Source organism: Rhea pennata, chromosome 8, assembly GCF_028389875.1.
Source record: "Rhea pennata isolate bPtePen1 chromosome 8, bPtePen1.pri, whole genome shotgun sequence".
Taxonomy (NCBI): Eukaryota; Metazoa; Chordata; class Aves; order Rheiformes; family Rheidae; genus Rhea; species Rhea pennata.
In genome coordinates, this window is record NC_084670.1 from 10,921,567 (window position 1) to 10,944,744 (window position 23,178).

Consider the following 23,178-nt stretch of genomic DNA (forward strand, 5'->3'; position numbering starts at 1 on the left):
TTGAAATCTCAAACGCTCAATAGCATTTAACCAAGTTTCCATAACTTCCGAGCGCACAAACGCACCGGATGCATGCAGCTCCCAAACAACACAGCTGTTAGCTGTTTGCATGTGACAAAATAGCACCTTGAGGGTTAAAATCGCTCCAGGTCCACATCCCTCCTTGCTGCACCACTGCCTAGGGACCAGCTTATGCTCCAGGAGCCAAATTAAACAAAAAACTACTCCCCAAAACAGTAAGGGCCAGTTGCCATTTGCAGAAGCTGCAGACAGAGCCCCCCCAGCACAAATACTCCTCATCTTTGATGAATCAGTATTTGTTACCCTAGCAAGCAGTAAATATTCACAACTGTAAAAGCTGGGATGCAGCGGTAGTCTGGGAGCGCGGAAAGGGGAGGACCTATCCGCAGATCTTTTGTTCGGTGCTTGCAGAGTCTCACAATGCCTAACTCAAGGCATTTCTTACCTGAGGGAATCAGGAGAGACAAGGCAGTAGCGGATGCTGATTTAATCACTTTATTGACAGGTCTCGAGGTACGTTTCTCCCCTGATTCCCCAGAGAGCAACCTGTGTCGTGCCCGCCGCACTGCCAAATCGCTGATGGCTTTTGGAGTGGTAAAGTCTGGGCCTTCATTGCTATTACTGCGAGCGCGTGGATCAGAGAAATCTGCAGTGCTCCCAGCTACAGTTTAAATTAAAACAGATTAGAACCACAGGGAATTCCTAACAGTCTATTCCCCTACAGGCAAAATACATTAAATCAAAGTCATGTTTACATGAAGTCCAAGAGTAAATTTTCCTAAGAAGAAACCCCAGGGCTTGAATTCTTATTTACAGAAATGGTATTATTCTGAACATAGAAAATTAGCAGCTTCTATTCTGTTGGAAAAGTTTGCTAATGAAATCACATTGCTCAGTAGAAGAGTTGCATGAATCCTAAAGCTATGGTGCAGTTCTGCACCTAAGCAAGCCATTTCGATAGGATTGCTTATAGATGGAAACAAGTTTATGGCAAGTGCTCCATTTTTACAACCAGCAAGAATCGTCAATCTTAAAGTTAAAACCCACTTGTAATAGAAGAACCACGTTTTACTGTACTTGCACATAAAAACTCCATTTTAAGAGAACAGTAAGATACTAAAGTAAGGGAAAGCAAAAATCTGGATTTCAGTGACAACCCTAATTTGCCCACTTCTGTGCACTATTCACAATTCAATCTTGAATTACTTAACCTTCTGTAATTATATATAAAATGCAAAGTAAACTGTAAAACCAGGCCAAGTTTCTCAGACTGGGCATGCAGCATTAGCAGGTTCAGGAGGAAAGGGGTGTCCTCAAGCTCTGTTCCTCAGTTCCCCAGCTGATATCTTAAAGGGGCGCTGTGAAAACGCATTAATTGGAACTTGCAAGGTGCTCAGGAATGCAACTGGTGAACAACGCAGCAAGTCCATGAGCAAAATTAATCATTCTGTCTTCAAAAGCAAATTTGGAACAGCATGCAATAAATAAAGCCTAAGGGCCACCTTTTGAACAAAGAGGACAGAATAAAACATTGATCACTGCTATTTAAGTGGGCACCACTGCTCTGCATACTAAAAGCAGGAAGTACCATGGAAATAAAAATTCAGAGCACCATTCCCATACACTGCAGTACCAGATGCCAGTTCAACATTTAACAGCCACAGACTTTCAGATTAGGCTCCCAGACAATGAGGAACTCAGAATTGGAGGCTGCATGTGAAAAGGCTGAATTACGCATTAGAGGAGCACTCCAAGGCAGTGACAGGAATGAAATTCTTTTGCCTGCAATCCCCTGCCTCTGACTTTACTTTGCAGGCAGGGGATGCACTGAAGCAATGCTATCCTTGAATCCCAGGCACTGACTGAAGCACTGGAAGATCTGAGGAGCATGGAATTTAAGTCTGTTCTAATGCACAAGGGTGCAGGCTGCCCTAAGAAGCTTCATTTTTGTCTATCACAACTTTCAGATGCTCAAATTTGTACTGAGAACTTTCTTGTAATTGTTATTTGCATGTTTCTAGGCTTTCTGTGTGAAATTGAGAAGCTCTAAGACTTTTATCCTACGCTTTCGCCATGACTTGTGTCATCTTAGGGTATGGTAAGTCACTTCCATCATACCTACACCTCTCCATATGAGTTAATGGATTAAGTGATTGCAATACCAGGCTCTCATCTTCTGAGAGAACCAGCCATAAAGGGCAATGGGACAATTTGTGAGCAAATTGCACTCAGATGGGATTGCAGAAGAGGGATAATGAGAGCTGGGAACCTTGGGTTTCACTCCAGGCTTGGATGCAAACTTACTCTAAGGCCTTTCCACTCCTGCAGTCAATCCACCATCACCATGCTCAGTGCCCTTCACTGTGTTCCTGTCCAGCCTCACTGCGACTCCAACTCTGTTCGGTATCCCTTTTGTCCATAATCTCCATAATGCACGGATTATGCGTCCATAATGCATCCATAATCTCTTTTCTTACCCAGTTAGCCCTTATTCCTCAACACTGCACTCTAGTTCTCCCCATCAATATGCCTTCCTTCTCATATAACAGCTTTCAGGTCCAGCCTTTTCCCTTGCTCCAGCTGTCTCTGACCAGATGACACCATTTCACCCGTATCACCTACTGCTCCAAGCCTGTCTTCCTCCCCTCTTGCCTTAATTCAATTGCCCAGCACCCAGAGCTCAGCCTCGGGCAGCAGCAGGCCAGGGCTACTGTCGTGGGGGAAGGTGCTGCTCAGACCAGGGCTGCAGAAGGGCCTCAGGAGAGGCAGAGCTGTCTGAGAATCCAAACACTGGTTCTAAGATAACTCTACTAAATCTATGCAAGCTGCATGTTTTTCAACTTTTAACTTGGCCAAATTCAGGTATATTTGGCTGAGGCAGTAAACAGCATGTCCCTGGCACAAAAGCCACTCCCCTCAGCAAATTTCAAGCCTTTAGTCCAAACAAAGCTTTTCAGAGGAAAAAAATAAATCACGGGAAGTGCTTTTTGGTTAGAGAGTTAAACATCCTTATTCTCCAGCCTCAGCTAAGTGACCTGCTCTGATTACTGCTTAAAAAATTCTGCCTCAGGTAGGCACAGATCCTATTAAGAGTAAATAGGTCTCAAGCATGAGAAGACCTTAATCAATTTGAAATGACAGGATTGCAATAAAAGATGCAATTTTGAAGAGATTAAACCACTGGTGTTACTTTAAAGGCAAGCAGAGCCACAAAACCATACTAAAATACCACTTCGCATGAGAATCGCAGCCCCTGACAATCCAAGTCCGTATTGCTACACAATTCGTATCTGCAAAACTAACACATCTCCCTTCGGGACCGCGCCGCCACGCCGCACACGTACCCGTCAGCGCGGTGGCGCCGCTGGCAGCCGCGGAGGGGGTTGCGAGTCCCGCGTCGCCCTCCAGCTGCGGCTCTTGCTCCAGGGGCTGCTCCAGGATGGGCAGGGGCAGCCCCTCGCGGGCCTGCCCGGCGCACAGCAGCATCCCCTCCGACTGCGGCCGCTTGAGCGTGCTGCCCTCCTCCTCGGCCGAGATGGCGAAGCGGGGCATGTCGAGGAGCCCCGAGCAGCGCCGGCGCACCGTCAAGGGCGGGCTGGAGTCGCTCTCCGTGTGCGAGGATTCAGACATGGACAGGCGCTTCCGCAGTCTAGGAGAAAAAACAAGACGGAGGCTCTCGGTTACGTTGCAGGAATAACAAACTTCAAAGGGTGAACAGTAGATATGGAACAAAAGCAGTGCAGGGACCCAACTCCAGCATCTGAAGCCCATTTCAGATGTAGCTAGGAGGCCAAGCTACATCATGAAGATATAAACCAGCAGAGGATCAGGGTGTTACCTGAGTTTAGACTTCCAAAATATTCCATTACTAACCTTCTAAGAAAGGAAGGAATAAAACCAAACAAAAATATAATACAATGAATACGAAATTAAATATTACTCCAATCAATTACAAAAAAAGAGCAGATGCAAATCATCATCCATATTCCTTTTGGAATTAGATTTGGAATTGGAATTGCTAATTTTGCCTTCAAAATTGCTGTAAATTTCAAGCAAGGAAGGCTTGATACAAGATGAATGTCAGTTAAACATACAATCTATAAAATAATTTCTGAATGGAGTCACAGAGATGAGATCACAACCACATTTTATGATCTTTGTAATGTCACATATTAGTGTAAAAGCTTTACACAGGAGTTACAAAAATGGGAGAAATCCCTTCTTAAGAGAAGTTCGACAATTATTTTAGTCACACTAGATGTATGATGGGGTATCCAAATTCGAAGTGTTCATATATTTTACTGATATTTTTATTAGAAGTAAAGATTTTGGAGGATATTCTGAACTTTGGAAAATTTTGACTCTCCTAATGGTTTAAAATGCAACAGAGAAGAAGGCTGGTAACACCAGATTTTGGATTCACTGATGTTTAAGAAATAAATTGCTGTTGGCACCTCTCTAGCATAACTAGCCTGTCTGCAAATGAAGGCTTTACTTAAGCCTTTATTCCTTTAATTTAAAATTCCTTTAATTTTGTTTGAGGTATCCACTACAAGTTTAGGAGATGTCAGTGCACTTCCATATGTTCATTTTCTGCTATTTATTCTGCTCTTCAAGTTCCACTTTTGGAAATACACCATATGAAGAATTTTGACCTAAGACTGGCAGGGAAAGAGTACAAGGCTTTCTCATATGCTGCTAGAAAACCAGAAGATTCAGTTCTATTAAACTTACATCTCAGGAGATCCAATCACCCAGCTGCGGTCTCGACTCTTCAAGCTGCCAAGGCTGTCTAATCGGTCGTCTTTTTCCTCACTCAGGCTCCGTTTAGTTGGTGGCGGAGTCTTCCTCTCTTCATGGATGGAAAGACGCTCCATGCTGCTGTACACCTGCAAGTAGCAAAAGATTCTTCTGTACGAAGGATAGAGAAAATCCTACGTGGCCTTTCCTGGCCAAGGGTACAAGCTCTTCAAAATGGCAGATACTCCCTGAAAGCGTGACCTTAGCAACGGTCCTCAACTAAATAACAAAGAACCCAGTGCAAGTGTGACATGCTCTTATGTTCACCAGGGAGAAAAGGAACAAGATAAGCTGCAGAAACATCAAATATGCTTTTTTACAATAGCACCCAACATCTGTACTCTGTAAAAAGTGCAACACCACAGTAATAGAAAGAACTTTTGAAACTGAGATTTTTGTTTTTTTAACAGTAATCCTCAAATCTAAGCAGAGAAATTGCTAAAATGGACTCTGTGAGTCTTGAAGGTTGGCATCTGGATCTTGAAATCTTACTACACAAATTCATTTTGATGATAGGCATCATGCTCATGACCCCATTTCATTATCATCAGTCTATCAGCATTGCCCCAAGCTTATTTCAGAACAAAAATGTCCTGCCCTCCTCAAGGAATCTACTATAATGCTGACAGCTTAATGAAAGTGCCTCTCTCGGTTTTACAGCCGTCTTTAAATAATTAAATGATTAAGCAAAAAAAAATCCATGCTTTTAAAACTACACTTGACTGTAGACCTAATTTACATAAGAAGAGATTAATGAAAATAATGTTATTAAAAATTCAGAGCATCAACAAGATAACTATTAATAAATCATATGGCTGAATTGTCAGACAAGAATTTCAAAATATAATGAGCCTTTTATGCCTCCCACACTACAAATGCTGTATAATTTTCCAGGGCTTAAAATAAATTCATTAAAAGTGAACTTTTTCTCTTTGTGGCAAAAATACGGAACCCCGAAGAAAAGCTTCTGTCTAACAGATGAATAAATACTCACAGTGAAAAAAGAAACAGAAAAAAAAGAAAAGAGAAGCCCTTACATGCTCATGAGAACTTTTAAAAAGCCTGACTAATCTTCAGGTCAATCTTAAACACACTTTTGGTAATACAAATCAGGAGCACCTCCATAAAATTAATAGTAACTGTTACTTAAAACACTGCAGCCCAGCTGAGGACAAAGAAGAGTGGACCAGTATTGGAAACCTGGAGGCACTGTTGTACGAAAAACTGAAATACCTTTCCTAGGCCCTGCATAAAATTCCTACTCCCATGCTCATCAAAAAAAGGAAAATGCAGTTCATAGAGTGCTCAGACACCAAAACAGCATTTCTTTCCCCTTCTTCCCCTCCCTGAACATACTTTGTTTTATCCAAGTTAACAGTGGAGTTGTACTACTTTGAAATGTCTGGAATTCCAGCTTTTATTTTAGACTCCAGACCCATATAAGCAGGTCTGACTAAGGCATACTAAATCCAGAAAGTAGGGCTAGAAGGGACCTCCTCAGGGCATCCTGTCCATTTCCCTACCTCAAAGCAGCACCATCTCTCTTTTAATCACCAGGCAGATGTTCCTCCAACCTGTTCTTAAAAGCTGCTGGTGATGGCAATTCTACAAATTCCCCAGGCAACTAGTGTCTGTGCTTAATAATTTTTCAACATTGGAAACTTTTTCTTACCATCTATTCTGTAACTCCTTTATGACAGTTTATGCCCATGATCTCACGTCAATTCTGGATAAAATAGGAAGAAATGTAGTTCCTTCCTCCTAGCAGTTTTTTGTTTGAAAACTGCTATCGTGCCTTTCCCTCAATCTTCTCTGTTCTAGACTGAACTTTCCTCCAGGCTTTCCTTTTAAGTTTTATGTTTTGTAGATCTCTGATCATTCTTGTTCCTTCCCTCAGGTCTCCCTTTCACTGGTCCATGTTTCTTTTCAAGAACATTGTCCAGAACTGGACAGAGTGCTCCCCTCAGCCCTCCCTAACTGCTGAACAGATGGAAAGGGTTTCTTTATTTGCCTTGCAGAAAATAGTGTTCCTTGTCCAGTATGATAATAGCTTTTTTTTTCCTTTTTAATAATTTCACGTTTAACTCACAATCCACTCACTACAAGCCCAGATCCTCATCTTTTGTTTCTCATCTTGTATTTGAAACAATGAGAAGCGCAGGTGTAGAACTTTGCATTTGCTCTTACTGCATGTGATCCCTTTGATTTTAGATCATTATTCCAAGATGTCAAAATCAATTTTCATCCTCATACCCTCTTCTCACCTACTGGAAGGCCCTTTCAGAATGATGTTGTCTGAAAGAAATAAGCATACCTCCCTATGCCATTATCCGAGTTATCAGTGAAAAAATTAAACTGCATCAGAAGCAGGAGAGACCTCTGCATAACCACATGTATTAGTGAAACTAAAAAATAAAAGATCTCGTTCTGCAACTAGTCTCGCACTTCTATTAGCACAGAGTAAACAGGTACACAGTTCGTTCCTTCCTCAGTGAATACTAAACATTACGTGGTTCCTACATTTTCACCTGCATTGTTAAAATCTACCTCATACAAAGCAATATTGGCCTCTGAAATTGTGTTCCTCTCTAGATTTTTCTTTCAACAAACCAGCCTGCTCTTACCTTGCTGAACCTCGGTGAGCACGAGGAGAACTGCCTAATTTCCACGTGATCATCATCATTAGTGTCCTCCTCCTCTTCTGAATCCAGGTGTTGGTACCGTTCTGACCGGGCTGTGAACAAGACATGGCACATTTAATCAGTGCAAGAAGCGCTGATGACTCCTGTAATATACCCTCAGGCAGGACATGGTTACACAAGAATAGTCTTTGCACCAATTCCCACTTGTCTACCTACAAAGAACTCTGACTGTTCACACACCATGATGAGTATTTTCCTCAATACTGAAATGCACCCAGCCAGTTTTGCTCATCCCATACAATAAGCAGTGAAGAACACGTCATTTCTCACATCTACTGAATTTATCATAAGCCCTCAGCTATATTATATTCTGAAAGCCATTGATTCTCAGCAGAAATCACATAGGTATCTAATCCTGTAGACCCTTCTTAATAAGAATATTTCCTAAGGCAAACAATAGTATGTAAGGAAACAGGGAAGCAATTCACTCTGTTCCAATTTCCAGTGAAATGGCTTTGTAATGCACAAAGTCCATGCTGTCTACATACATATGAGTTGTCTTTGTAAAACAGAAATATTTACCCACCAAAATAGTTCCTCTTCTCCTTCCCACAACTAGCAAAAGGATTAGATTTTGTGAAAGAAAACGGGCAAGTAGCCAATATGCAAAGCTATTTTTAATGCAAAAATCTCAAATGCCTCCAAAGAGATTTCGTGCTTTGAGATTTGCAATACTGTAGTTCTAAGCCACACCGGATTTTGTGGTGGGGGTTAATAAGTTTGGCTACAGAAAGCTGATAGCTATACTGAGCTAAATTTGCAGCACTGTATCAGCCAGAAAGCTACTTTTATAAATTCTGAATTTTTCTGCATTAGGGTTTAGAACAGCAATGCCAACTCTTATCGGTGTCCATGTGAGGTATTTCCCAACATGAGAGTATTCCAGCCCTTAGGAAGGACGTGCTTCAAAGCTGCCCTGCCAACGTGCTGAGCGCGCCTGGACACTCCAGGAGCTGGCCACTGCCCCTGCACGGCACAGGAGCAGAGCAACAACAGGGCTCGCAGCAGCCCTGGGAGGACAGAAGACATTCCTTTGAAGCAGGGCAGAAATTCGTATCGCCCAGGGACTGAAATATCCCAGAATTATCTTATGGTGCAGCTGGAGCAGGGGGAAGACCCCCTGACTGGTGACCAGCCCACCTCCCAAAGTCAAAGGGGAAAAGCCAGGGAGCAGAGGATGGGGACAGAGACCACTCCGTGACCCACACAACCCTCTCATCCCGACAGCACTGCCTCCCTGGCTGGGGCTGATCTGAAAATATCACGAGTCGTACGTAATACTGATACCACACTAAATCTGAGACATTTACGTACACTGAGCAGACACTTCATACTTCACTGCAGTTAACGGCACTAAAATAAAGTGACCCTTACAGCATAAATAATTTAGGTTACTTTAAAACTTTTAAAAGTATTTCCTCTCCTGATTTGTGTTCAAGCTTTAGGTTCTTTTATAAAAATGTTTTTTGCCTGAAAACGGTCAGTCACTAAGGAAAGATGATAGGGCTCAGAAACTTAAGGAAGCTGGATATACCAACCTGCTCTGAAAGCACTGCAATAAAACCTGTATAACACACATTACACTGTAAGGCCATGGCTGGCAGATCCACAAGCACCAGTGGAAAACCAGCTGACTTTACAACAACATTTTCCATTTAAAACTCATTTGTTTTCAATATCTGGCATTCAACAGAGACTTTTTAAAGGAATTCCCAACAAGCATTTTATTCAATAGCTGTCAACGATTTATACTTAAAAATTTTTAAGGTAAAGTGAAATATGCATAAAGAATATGATGCAATTTATGCTGAATCTTCAGTCTTACTGTCAAAATAGCTTGTGTCATCCTCAGATTCCAACTGTGGAATGAATTCGGCTTTCTGTCGAAGTAATCCATTCCAGTCCAAATCTTTAAAGAATCGGTGCTGTTTCACTTCAAAGGCACTACCTGAAATAAGCATCTTTTATTGCAGAGTTATTTCTTCTAGCATTTTCATAACAAGAAATACAAATCCTAAAACTATCAAGAGCCTGAAAGAAAACCTGAATACCTAAGTGATTCAGTTTCCAAGAATTTTGAGAAATAACCTATCCTTGATATAGGATAAAAACCAAACAAATTTCCTCCTTCCCACCTCCTTTTCATATTTAAGGACAACACCTGACTAAGTTGACTGGAAGACAGCATCTGCCGTTACATTCCACAGCAAGTTGCAAGACTGAGTACTAATTAACATCTTAATTTAAAATTTCCAAACTCTAAATACCATCTTGCTCATAGCTAAGTGAAGAGTGCAAACTCAGAAAGGTCCTTAGCAACTGAGTAGCTCCATTCCAGTCAGTAATATCATCTACGTGCTTAAAACGAGGCAGGGGCTTAAATCTCCATCTGAATTAGTATCTTTGTTATTAACCTCAGAAGCTTGGGTGTCCAGAAGAAAAAAATAAGGATTATCTGTCTGCTACTAGGTGTATTTTTTTTCAAATGAAATTAATATTCATAAAAGATACTACTATCTTTTAAAAAAATAGCAGAGGAAAAGATAAAAGGTTTGCTGAATGCCAGTGGCAGTAGGAGATACCAAGTAGAAGAGCGGTTTCAGCAATGCAGGTGTATAAGGGATCAAAAAATCAGCCCATCAACTCATTTTATAAAGCAAGAAACACTACATCTTTTCCATGGCAACATCTTTCAACTAGATGGATCTAAAGTAGAGAAGTACATGTGAACACCATCTGATTATACTGTTAACTCATGATCTATTCATTACCCTTGTGCGCACATGTGTTAAGTCTGCTGAATAAATGCACCTTTTAGAATTGTTATTTATTTAGTTTCTATTTTATCCTTAAAATGTAGTTTCCAATTAAAAGTCCAAAATTAAACCAAACAAATGAATCAATGAAACAATCTGTACTGTGAAGCTGCAGCATTGGACAAACTATTTTTAAACAGTAGGGTAGCTCGAGATTATTGATGGTTATCTTCTATCAAGAAACAGAAAGGCTGCTTGTAAAAGTTTAAATCTGACATTACAACATAGAAAAAATGACAAACGCATCTGACTTAGCCAAAGACATTATCAGATTTTGAATCTTTGGAGAATTCTACAGCAGTGTCTTCTACGAATGGGCAAGTCTTGTTTTATTACATCCGTGATTTCTCATCAATGTAAGGGATTACTCCCCTAGTCAAATAGAATTTTCAAATAAATCTGATTATACTCTGCTCAAATTGAGATGAGACCCTCATGCCAGGGACAGCATAAACAAATGGAACAGCCCAAATTTGAGAAGTTATGTTTTTCACTTATCCCAAACAAGACAGTAACATCCATCTGACTCAAGCACAGTCTACTCTAATTCTCAGAGCTTGATCACACAAGATTCATTCAGCTCCCAAAACCTGCTTCCTTGATGTAAAGCAGCATTTTTCAACTCAGTTTGGTGTGCCTCAGTAGCAAGGTAGCTTCTTTGGCGGTTTCTGGTAAGCACTTTTCCATACACAAGGTTCCTACCTGTTCCTATTCTTTCCAGAGGATTTTGGCGAAGAAGCTTAGAAATGAGGTCCTGGGCATCTGGAGGCAATGCATCGTCACCATCTGGCCAGGCAATTTCGTCTGAGAAGAAAAAAAGAGACTTGACATTTTCCACCCACTTCAAGAACAATTTGAATAATCATTCACATTCCTATACCATAGGAAGCAGTGTTCAATACTGCCCCAGAAACACAAATACCTTGAATTCAGCAGCTTGCATACTTAATATAATTCAAGCACTGACATTTTCAAAAATGCATAAAATTCAGCCTCAAATAAAGCTGCTGTCACTCCAAGCAGTGCTTGCAGAGAAAAAAAAGGCATTAAGAACTCTATTAATAAAGTATGAAATGGGACTTCCATGACAATCCATAAACAATGACAGCGACAATACTGCGGCTGTATCTCGTGCCTGCACACTCCAAGCTAGTTATACTTGGAACAGAGCAAACAATTCACAGGTAACCATTTCATGCATCAAATTTAGCTCTTCACTGAAATTTGCTATTCACAAAGCACATTTGCCAAGTCTTAAAAAAATTTACTGTTTCAGAAAGCATTCCCAATAGGAAATGTTTTCTCTGGCATATTCACTGAGAGAACACAAAGCAAGCATTTGTCCAGCTCCAAGTGGGAGACAGGTTTAAAAACCCACAAGACACGAAGGCACCGAGCACAACAGCATCAATGTGTTTTGTTTTAGAATTTCTTTTTTATTTCATTTGTACGACAATTACTAATTGATTGACCTTTGCACCTACAGAAGGAATAACATAAAATCAGAGCAAACTAGACTAGTTGTCAGCTGCTCCTTTCATATTCTATATCCTGTAAGTTAAAAGACAGAACAGAAAAACTCCAAAAACTCCAAAATATTCTCCCCCAATCCCATAAGGATAATTATTTGTATGATTCCCCAACCACGCACATCGACAGAAATATCTAGCACGGTGTTTAGCAATTCAAGAACATTCAGCAGGTAGAATCAGCTTGATGCTGCCTTTTCAACATAGAAATACACATATTTTAAAATAAGAATATCATTTTATACTTAGTTTTTCCAGACTAAACTACAGATCCTCAATACATTATAGGTTTTATTTCACAGCACACTTGGAAAGCCCTTCAGAAACAGAAGAAAACTTACCACTGATCACTTGTCCAAACAGTTCTTCAGGTGTGTCACCAAAGAAAGGGACACAGCCAACCAAAAACTCATAGAGAATAACTCCCATGGCCCACCAGTCCACAGGCTTCCCATAGCCCTGCCGCAGGATCACTTCTGGTGCAATGTATTCCGGAGTCCCACAGACCTCAAGAGAAAAGACAGGAAAGTAATGAACCTACAAATTGCCAAGTTCACACAAAAGCTTACTTTTGTCTAGGGCTTTTTTATTATTTTTTTACCTCAGCACTTTAAAAGGAATTTAAGGCTTTATTACTAATAACTTAATGCTGTAAACTCTTTCCACGTAGCAAAAGTCTATACGAGGAACACATTCTTTGCACAGAGATGGTATCACATACAACAAAACGTTCCTAGTGCGGACATGCTGGCTAAGCAGTTCTTTGGTGCATGTACAGTAAAACAGAGAAAAAAGATGCATATTTCACGTGTATAATTGTGTCTGTATAACAGATTTCTACTGACACAGCTATGGCTATCAGGGTCTGAATTTTCACAAACCTTGCATATCTCTCTTAACAGAATTTAGCTCCACAGATGTAGAATCAGCAACAGAGTATGACTTCACTTCAGCATTTACAGCTATATTCATAGAGGGCTCAAACTTGCGAGGTAGAGCTGGCACAGACAACTGCTAGCACATCATATGGGAAGAACTAGGTTACCTTGGGCTTAGGAGTAACAAAACCCAACAAAATAGTTGTAAAAAATATATATATACTGCAAAACACAAGGACCATGATCTAGCACCTAATGAGAGTTCCTGCAACAAAAAAACAGCATTTTCTGCATGCAAAGGAAGAAAAGAAACCCAAGTGTGCACTGTTTACCACAGAGTGAGTTATGAACTCACTAACATAGCAAAGTTTAAAAAAAAAATCAGCTGCAATCCTAGGTCTTTTCAGAAGAGAGAAGCATTTTTTATTTCCATTATACAAGGCACTAGTGTGCCTTCACCTAGAATATAGTGTATAGCTCCTCTTAACGATGCTCAGGAAAGATTAACTCAAGCTGAAACAAGTGCATGGAAGAGCTATTTATTCAAAGGAAAATCTTGTTACCTATAAGATCTTAGCTGGTTAAGCCTAGCAAAATGAAGGCTATGGAAGAGATTGACCCTTGGTAAGCATCAAGAGGTTAAAAATCAATGTTTAAGCTGTCAGACAAAATTACAAGAACAAACACACAGTAACTGGCCAAGAACTTAGTAAGGGCCAGAAGGGGGAGACTGTGGAACAACCTTCCAGCAAAATCAGAGTTACATCCCTAAATGAACTACTCTGATTTCTGTTTGCACCTGTACTGCAGCCCAGAACACACCTTAGAAATCCTAACCCAAACACTGAAGTGCATCACTCCAGAACAAGAAGTTGGTATAAAAAACACAATGCAATTTTGTGCAGAAATATGAGACCAGAGTCATATCTCCCCTCAACCCTTACACGATGCACAGCACAAGGTCAAGGCAGCGAGGTAGTGTTCTGCAAACTCTGATTCTGGCCCAAGAGGCTACGTTTCTTAAGACCCCAGCCCCGCATCTGAGCCCACTCCATGGATAAAATGTTTTAGCTTACCTGCTTGTCCAGAAATTCCCTGGTGTCTTTCTCAATGTGTCCCTCATAGAGGTTAGTTGTAAGACTCATTAACCCAATTTTAGACAATCCAAAGTCAGTCAGTTTAATGTGACCCATGGAGGTTATCAGGAGACTGGAAGAAAGAGCAAAAGCAAAATAATCTAATATTGTTTCCCAAAAGGAGATAAAACAAGAAAAAAAAATCACAGGATAACTCTAAGTGCAATCTCAGCACAGTCGATCAAACACCTGGAATCTCCTATGCAACTGAACCTCACAGAGATGCTAAGGCAACCAGAAATCAGACTAACTTCTGCTAAATTTCACCAGAGCAACAACAGGTTTGAGACAACAGCTGAAACACTACTGTTTACTCTCATTTTTCTATGCTTAACTGCTGAAAAGTCTAAATGAAGACAGAAAGATTTTTGCAGGTAGCACCACACATTTTAGCTTCTGCATTTACATCAGAGAGTTTCAACAGCACAGAAGAGGGCAGAAAAGACCCAAGATGCAACCATATCCAACAGTTCTCAAAACCTTTCATATCTTGTTCTCTGTTTTTCCTTAACTGCATGTGCATCCCATCCTTCTTACACTTATGCATACATAGCTTTGAGGAGACCTTCAGAGTAAAGACCATGTTTTATAAGTGCCCAAAAATTCTTAATCTCCAATACGAGCAGAGCTAGATCTGGTGAAGTCCAGCCTAACTCCCATCTAAATTCTCCTCCGAAGCCTCAAAAAGGTTCTTCCCACCTCCTCTCACTGACAAACTGATTCTGTACCTCTGAAGCAAGAGACTCCCTAAAACCTTCTTTATTCCTGATCCCATCAAAGCTTTCTTCTACTGTCTCTAGTTCCCATGTCCTCTTGCCTACAGAGAAAACCTCTCATGAATTGGGTCTCTCCCCCGAGCTTCTGAAGAGCTAAATACTTACTTATCAGGTTTTAGGTCACGGTGAACAATCCCATAATTGTGTAGGTACTCCAATGCCAAAACAGTCTCGGCAAAATACATCCTGGCCATATCAACAGGTAGAGCACCAATGTTCTTGAGAAGTGTAGCACAATCACCTCCTAAAATAAAGTTGCGAATACGACACAGTGAAATGGAAAATATTAATTAAGAAGGAAGAGCAGTGGCTTTATGTTTCCTCAACTCCACTACAAACACACTGCATTAGCCACAGGGATTCAAAGAAAGAGCATCTCCTTACACAAAATCATGCCCGCAGGGTAGAATGACTCATTTCTCCAGCTCAGCCCAAGTAGTCTGTACACGTCCTCCCGACACGGGCTTCATAACCTCCCCACACTCAGAGGGAGGGACATAGCACGAACTGCGCTTACCTTACATGAAAATGGAGCATCACAAACACAAAAGACATTCTTCCCATTTATTATGTTCAGAGTAGTGCAGTGATCAGTATTACACCCAAAAGTACACATTTTACAACTCACTTAGAAATGTCATCTTTAACGATGGGAGACACTATGTATACACTACATGCACATCCTTTCTAAGGTCCTTTCACAAGACTGAATTATGACAAACATGCCAGTATTCAATAGATACCTTCCACATACTCCATAACCATGCACAGATGGCGCTTGGTCTCGAAGGAGCAGAACATGCTGACTACAAAGGGGTTCTCAGCAAAAGTCAAGATATCTCTCTCCACAAAAGCCTGTTGGATCTGGTTTCTCAAAATTAGGTTTTGTTTGTTGATCTTCTTCATGGCAAAACGTTGACGGGTGGTCTTGTGTCGCACCAAGTACACCGCTCTAGAAAACCACATATCAAGAGCAAAGGATCATTTTCAGTTCACGCTATTTTAAAGAAATCGTAGATGGTAACTGTTTTGGATTGATATTGACAAACCTATTTGTGACTCCATAAAAACCCATCTTAATGCCAAGCTCCTCTAGAAAAGAAGGAACCCCATGATGCTTCTCTTCCAAAAGCTACTCTGATCAGGCCTCTTTGAATTAAGTAGCATTCTCATTGATGTGACTAACAAATGCCATGGTATGTATTTTTCAACATTATAGTCACCATTTAACTAAAACATTGTCCAAAATGCAAGCAACAGGCAAAATTTCTTTCCAACTCCATAACATGGATTTGACATAACACGGTCACCAGGGATTTCCTTCAGTAAAGCATCTCTTACATTTCTATCACTTGCAGATCATTAGATTCCTGCACATTAATAATACAGTTTGCAAATAAAATTTTCATCCAGTTTGCCTGCCTTATTGAATCAGTACTTGCTTCTTTTTCTCTGGAGCGTATTACATTTACCATGTTATCATGTCTCACAAGCAGCTGACTATGAAATACAACCAGCAAAAAGACAAGATATGAGTTAGAGCAAAACTTCCGCCCCTCTCATTTTTACAGAGATCTGTTTAAGATCATGGTATCTGTCCAGAAATATGACTCAAAAACATACAAAATTTTCTTGTGCAGCAATATGGCTCTTCAATTTGCTCTAATGTGTCTTCACAGACCAAAAGAAATATGCTTACACTCTTTCACATAACTTAAAGAAACAAGTTGCTGTTAACTAACTGCCTGCTTCAACAAAACACTCAAGCACATGCTTTAGTTTTGCTGTTACAGCCTACTGAGAATCACTGCTTTTCAGTTATGGCCTACTGAATATCACTGATAAGGATTTATAAACTGCAAAGAGTCAGGAATTGTCTTTAATATTCTGGATAGATTTGCAGGAACAGTTAAATTTTTAACTGAGGAACTCCATTCTGGATTCTTCAATAGGTAATAAAAATCTAATGGCATTTTTACTGCATGACTTCTCAAGTAGATCTGCCCATATCTAATTTTAGCGTTTATTTTAGTATTTCAAAACTCACAGCCATGTACGTTACATATATGATCTCAATACATGGAAAATCATAACTTTCCTTTAACATTTTTGCTGTTTCAATGAGTAACCAACAGCATTTGCAACTACAGAATTTTACTCTCGCTCATTTAACTCCTGCATAAACACAAATCATAGGACATGCACAATGTCCTGAAAAGCAATAAAAACACGGGTGCAAAATAATTTTCTCACATTCCTGAAGCTACATTTTTCTCTAAGAAATTTCACAATAGACTATGTGACAATACTTCTCTTAGAGATAATGTTCAGAGAAAATGTTTTTGTCATTTCAGGCCAATGTTGCAGAAATAGCTGCAGAAAGAAAAGGTCTGAGGTCACAGCGAGGAAGGACTTCAGCAAACTTTTCTGAGAGCTTTACTGCAGGGCAACCACTTTTTACAGAGGGTCACTGAGCTGGAACATCAGCTCAGTGCAGCGTGAGGCCTTCACAGCTGGCAAACAGCAATATACAGGTGGTATTGCCTAAAAACCCAGAGAACATTAATGAAATAGCATCTCCCGCAAGACATCATAAGTTTGGAACCTTTGTAAGGCCCAAGCAATATTCATTATGATCTGGATCCAGCAGACAACAGTCATTTCTCTAGCTTTGGTACAGCTCTTCACTACGTAGGATGATAATAGCATTTTCTTCTAAAGTAGAGTATAAAAAGCATTACCCATAAGCTCCATTACTGATCAGTTTAATATTTTCAAATTCTTCCTCAGATGGAGTTTTCTTTGACTGCACAGAGGCACCGCGGCTCTGGGGAAAGAAAACAAAAAACAAACATAAATCAGGGAGCAGGAATGACTTCATTCTCTATGCAACTTTTTTGTCCTTTTCTTTTTTAAGCAGAATTCACCTAAACACAACTCAATCCTAAATCTCTGGAGTGTTCAGATTTAGGCTAATAATCTGTATCCCTAGGATCCTTGCAGATTCCCTTCCCAAATAATAGCACAGTAAGTCAGTGGACTATAAAATTCAGGCTTTTCCTCAACATTATATTGTAAAAATACCAATCAACTAAAAGTAATACGGATCTTTGAAACCTGGTGAGTTACGTGACTAGATTTTTCCAACAGTCCATTACTAAAGTCAACTTCCCTCAATTCCCATCACATTTTACATATGCGGATATAAAAATTTTTTAAAAATTGAAATGAATTAAAAATGATTTTTGCCTGCAACTGTAAAGAAACATCAACAAGAATTAATGATAATGCCTGTTTGCATCTTTAAAGCATTTCACCTCCACAGTACAGCCCAGTTTAATGAGTGCGTACTTTAGTTTTAACATGCACTTTTAAATGTCATATCCTTTTAAAAAAAAATAAAATTTTTCTGCATTATAATTAATTCTTTACTGTAGACTATTTCTTTTCAGAGAAAAATGTGCTAGACAGTGTGCATGTATTAGTGCTTTACCTCAACTGAATCATCTGTCTCAGGAGTGTCTGGGCTGTCATAGCTATTCAGCTGGGCCATTTCTGAAAAGAAAGCAGAAAGATTACTACTAATGATCTCAATCAAACACTGTTCTCTTTGTTTATATAAGACAAACAGTATTTTAAGAGGTGCTTGTAGATTATGAAGCGCATTTTTCCCATCTGTAAAAAGTCACCCCAATTATACAGTGATAACCTTTAACACCTTGTGAGCTGCAGGCAATATTTTATACAGAGATGAATATAATTAACGGTCGTCTTCTCAGCATGAATTATTCTGGATGGCTTCTTTAATAAGTAAAAGCAATAACTGCAAGTTTGGAGAAACTGCAAGCTATCTAATGGCAAACCCTATTCCATGCGTACATGTCTGTATATAGCCTGGTGACACCTATGTACTTCAGGAAAAAAAAAGCATTACATTTCAAATAATCTCCCTCTGTGAAATGCGTCCGATTCTGCAAAATGCTGAGCAGCATCCAACTGTGAGAAAGTCAGTTAGTTTAGGCTGCTCAGCTGTCTTAGGAGATGCTATAAACTTTGCAGAACCAAATCCTACATTAACCACTAGTCTCTGAACAGATACCACTGACATTTCTGGGTGCCCTCCTTACAGAAAGAAAATAAAGCACCTTGACATCTCCACACATTTCTAAAGAAAATTTGACTTTAGTAAGGGGAATTAGTGATAGAAAGGTTCTCTCCCATGACAGGGATCAAAGGAAATTTCCCTTTAATGTCAGATTTCAACAAATGCTATTAAATTGCATTTAGCAATCTTTGGTAGAAATTTTCCCGAAGAGCTCTTTACTTGAAGTCAACTTGTCACTGTCAGTCTAGTAAACACTGCAGAAGTTAAACTAGTCCTATTCAGACTACTAATTTATGGTAAAATTATGCTCTCCTGAGAAAACAAAAAGTACAGATCAACTGCTGAAATATTCTGCAGTTCCCTCCAGCCTCTGTCACGCTTCCTATTGCTGCTGAGCAAGCCATGCCTCGGGCCAGAGTTTGTGCTCAGAAAACTTGTCAGCGGAAAGAGAATCAACAAGCAAAACACAAGGAGAACTATTAACTCACAAACTCCAACGTTAAGATCTTCTGGGGCTCTATACATTTAGAGTAGATTCATTTTACTACAGGCACCTAGTGGAAAAGCCGCCAGCTTCTTATAAGACATTACTTATACAGTACCTGAAAAAGCACTGTCATTTCACAGACTGTATAAAAATCCAATGTAATTGGCAGAAGGTAAATTTTTATGGTCTTTTTAAAAAATGTATCAAATGCTTAAGTGTAATATCCAACATTTCTAAAAATTCTAAAACCTAAAATAAACTATCTTCACCATAAAATTAGCACTGCTGTGAACATAACCTTGGTTAATTATTTAGTTAAATAACTTTTAGGACCAGAAATACAAGCTTTTGCATCCAAGTGAACTCCTACCTGATTTCAAGTATATAGTTTGTCTACTTTAGGAAACCACATGTGCATGTGCGCACACTCCATGGAAAGTCGCAACAAATACCCTTTTCCCAGAAAGGACAATAAAGTGGGATGACAGAATCCTTTCCAACCAGCACAGGAGACACCACAGCATGCAAGCAGTGGCTGATCAGAAACACAACACACAAATTTAGTTTGACCCCTCCAGCACTACAGAAAAACAATTAAAATGTAAAGCCATTTACTAACACTTTTTCAGATGTAATACAAGGAGACATTATTAATCTCCCAAATAAAGAATTGTAACTGTTGATGTACGATTCTTATGCTAGTAACACTCCTTTGAGACATACAGCTGGAAAGGATAGTTTAGAATTGGACAGCAAACAGGAAAATAAGGGAAAAAAAGCAACAAAATCAGTCCAATAAAACAAAAGTCCCTTTTAGCTATGAAGTGACCAAGGGTTAGTATCTGGAGATTTGATTATCCCGTTAGTAGTTTGGAGAGTATAAAAAGAAGAGTTCTCACCCTCCAGGGGATCCCTGGTAAGTCCCAGCTGGCTGATAATGTAACGAGGAATGTCACATTTAATCCCTTGCCCTTCCTTGGCATGGCCTTCTGCAGCTTCCAACAAGTGGTAAAACTCTTCAGGATCAAACTCCTAGAGCAAGACAGTGAGAAAGGCAGAGAGAGGTAAATAATTCAGTTCCACAATTACAAATGGATTAACTCCCATGTAGCAGAGAAAGAGCATAGGTTGAGTCACCTGGATTCACCAGAAACAAGTCCATTCTGGGTTTGGTAGAGAGGCAAAACATTTGCAGTTACAAGAAGCAAGCCAACGCATTACACTCGCTAGGGAAGAGTGAAGCTCTGTTTTACACATTACAGATTGCCAGATGTCTACTGGCTTAGACCTGCCATTCAAACAGCACATGGATTGCAGGGACTTTTTATAAACCAAAATCAGACTACCAGGTTAATACAGTCATAAGGATGCAAGCTTTTACCTGGACTCACATCCTAATTTTGTCACACTTGATATGCCAATAACAGGTCTGTGTTGAGGAGTAAGGTGCCTCCTTCTGCCACCTCTTTCCAACAGCTGAGTTAAGCAAAGATGAACCTTTCCTGCTTTCAAATATCAGTTCTGATCAAATCTTATACCGTCCCACCCAATTCTGTAGCCAATCTCAACCTCAGTAGGTTTTTATACATATCAAAAAGAAAGTCTTCTCTGTTGATGAAATACTGGCAGGGGCGTGGGCAAGGGTGGCTCATCTACTCAGCTCAGATTTGAAGTACTGAATCCCTACGGAAAGCAACGTGTATAATCAGGTGTGATCTCTTTTATCAGACCAACAGATCTAGTTGGAAATAAAAGACCAGCTTTGGGGTGCAGAAGCCCTGCTGCTCAGAAGCAAGTTCACAAATGCACTTCTCACTGCTGGTAGAGGATGAGGTTTGAAGAGGGCAGTTGCAGTTTTGTCAAGACTCTTCAAACACTTTTCAGTGAAATGGGAGAAGAGGGGAGGAGTTACAGCTTACAGCAGTGAAGGATAGCAGAAAAAGAACTGACTTGAAAATGCTCAGCAATTTAAGAGAAAAGAGAGCACAAAATTGCAAGTAAGAGAAACATTAGTGAATATGACATGTAAGGGTATTTGAGCTGTTAGAAAAAGGGAGAAAAGATGTTCTTTCTTGGTTGCACTAAATGGCTTGTATGGTCAAAGACAGCAATGATTCAAAACACAACATTCCCTTCCAGTTTGTCTGGAAGAAGATTTATCAACTACCTCAGTAAGTACCTGAGCAGGAACCATACTGAAAAGAACCAGTACCACGGTACAACTGTAGGACATTTATTGGCGGGCAAAGGACAGAAGAAAAACATCTGGTGACAAAAATTTAAACATATTAAAAAAAAAAGAATCAAGAAATTAAATACATTTAACTTTTGCCTTCTTTTTGGCAGGTTTACTTAATTCTCTGAGTACAGTTGTACCTAAATGAAGAATAATAGTCCTTACAAAGGAAATGAAAGTCCTGTGGAAAAGAAACCTGAGAGAAGAATAAACTACATATATTTACAATCTAAAAGCAAACAGTGAAGTTAAAGGTTAAATTGCAAAAAAATACATGTTACAAAATAAAAATGAAATGCAATTCCCAAGCTATTTAAATGGTAGACTATCTATTGCTATAGATCTTGCTCCTTTATGAGACAAAAGGAACATTAATACTTAAGTCTTCATGTCAGCAAAATAAAATAAACAAATGAAGAAATACAAAAAAATTGCTAGAAAGATAATACAGCTTAAAAAGAAAGACTTAAAGAAAGACTAACTAAAACAGATGCAGATACTGCTTTTAGACTTTGGGATCTAGCCACTTCATTTTCAAGGTTGTCACTCCATGCTTTAAAGCTCATTACTCAAATCTCAATGACTTCTCTGCTTCCACCTGCTCCCACACACTTTGTAGAACAGCAGGTGCAGGAGACAGTGCAAGAACCCAGAGGTCTCCTGATCTGCAGCTTAAGAGCCGGTTTGAGTTTGGAACTGCTTCCAACTATAGAAATGGGCTCACAAAACCTGCCAGTTTTATGCCTTCCTAGATGATGTGTTATGAACAGAGTGCGCACAAGCATAAATGGCAGTCGTAAGCACAGCAAATACAGTAAGTTTTAATTTATGTGCTTTCTTTATTGTCTTCACTCCCAGAAACATTTTAAAGGTATGCTTGAAGATAACTGGAATCACAGAACTCATCTAAATCACAAAAACGGCTTTCAAAGCCAAAGAATTCCCAATCTGGATGAAGCTGTGTCCAGAATTTTCCGTGTAATCTAGTGGAGACTTCTTGAAGTGTAGGCATCTACCTTGCTAGCTCTGTGACCTACTTCATCACTGCAAGTGGTCTTCCTCAAAGTGTTCACACAGCAAAGCAAGCCACCTGAGGTTGCAGCTGTTTTCTAAAACTAACATCATTTGAAAAGTTGGATCATTCTTGTCTACTTTATCAAAGAAAGCTCTGCAACACTCATTTATCTTCTGGTGATTCCAGTGATTACAAAGTCACCCCCTGGATATGCTAGCTTCAACACATTCCAGTCATTAACCATATCTATATTTATATCCAGCCAAAATTTCCTAGTTCAGCCACTTCTCTAATGCCTCAGTCAGATGCAATTTCCCTCTTATTTTTATGTTCAGAAAGGTCCATTATGTCATGTGCTTGGATCTCTCAAATAATATAGGCCAGGGAATTTCATCTTGTTGTTCAATGTGCAACAAAGCCTCGCTTCCAAAAAGGTATTCACCTTAGATGCAAGAATTTACAAGAGAAAAAAATGTCTACTTCATGGAAGCATTTGGCTGTCACTATCAAAAATAAGCCAAATTTTTAATATGAATGAATCTACTTTCCATCCTTACGTTTCTGTCTGGTACCTGGATATATTTACAAAGCATGGGCAATCATGTCTTTACCTTCCTTCTGACAATGATAAATAGATGGAAGCTTCTTAAGGTTCCACTGTAAGTTGGTGGCAGCTC

The 23,178-nt window shown here is 39.7% G+C and overlaps 1 protein-coding gene across 17 annotated transcripts in view; it reads right to left on the minus strand.

Annotated features, from left to right (window-relative positions):
* MAST2 (microtubule associated serine/threonine kinase 2) overlaps positions 1–23,178 on the minus strand; it is a 196,733-nt gene that overhangs the window by 9,388 nt on the left and 164,167 nt on the right. For 16 of the 17 annotated variants that reach the window (XM_062581834.1, XM_062581828.1, XM_062581832.1 and 13 more), the window contains 13 exons: positions 20,150–20,282; positions 18,152–18,213; positions 17,400–17,485; positions 15,402–15,610; positions 14,764–14,902; positions 13,823–13,955; positions 12,210–12,375; positions 11,042–11,143; positions 9,349–9,471; positions 7,446–7,555; positions 4,756–4,910; positions 3,366–3,670; positions 467–682 (listed from right to left, as the gene is read on the minus strand). In XM_062581834.1, the coding sequence (XP_062437818.1) occupies positions 467–682; positions 3,366–3,670; positions 4,756–4,910; positions 7,446–7,555; positions 9,349–9,471; positions 11,042–11,143; positions 12,210–12,375; positions 13,823–13,955; positions 14,764–14,902; positions 15,402–15,610; positions 17,400–17,485; positions 18,152–18,213; positions 20,150–20,282 (1,939 nt within the window). The remainder of the gene's footprint in view (positions 1–466; positions 683–3,365; positions 3,671–4,755; positions 4,911–7,445; positions 7,556–9,348; positions 9,472–11,041; positions 11,144–12,209; positions 12,376–13,822; positions 13,956–14,763; positions 14,903–15,401; positions 15,611–17,399; positions 17,486–18,151; positions 18,214–20,149; positions 20,283–23,178) is intronic. The other variant, XM_062581846.1, reaches the window with a different exon arrangement.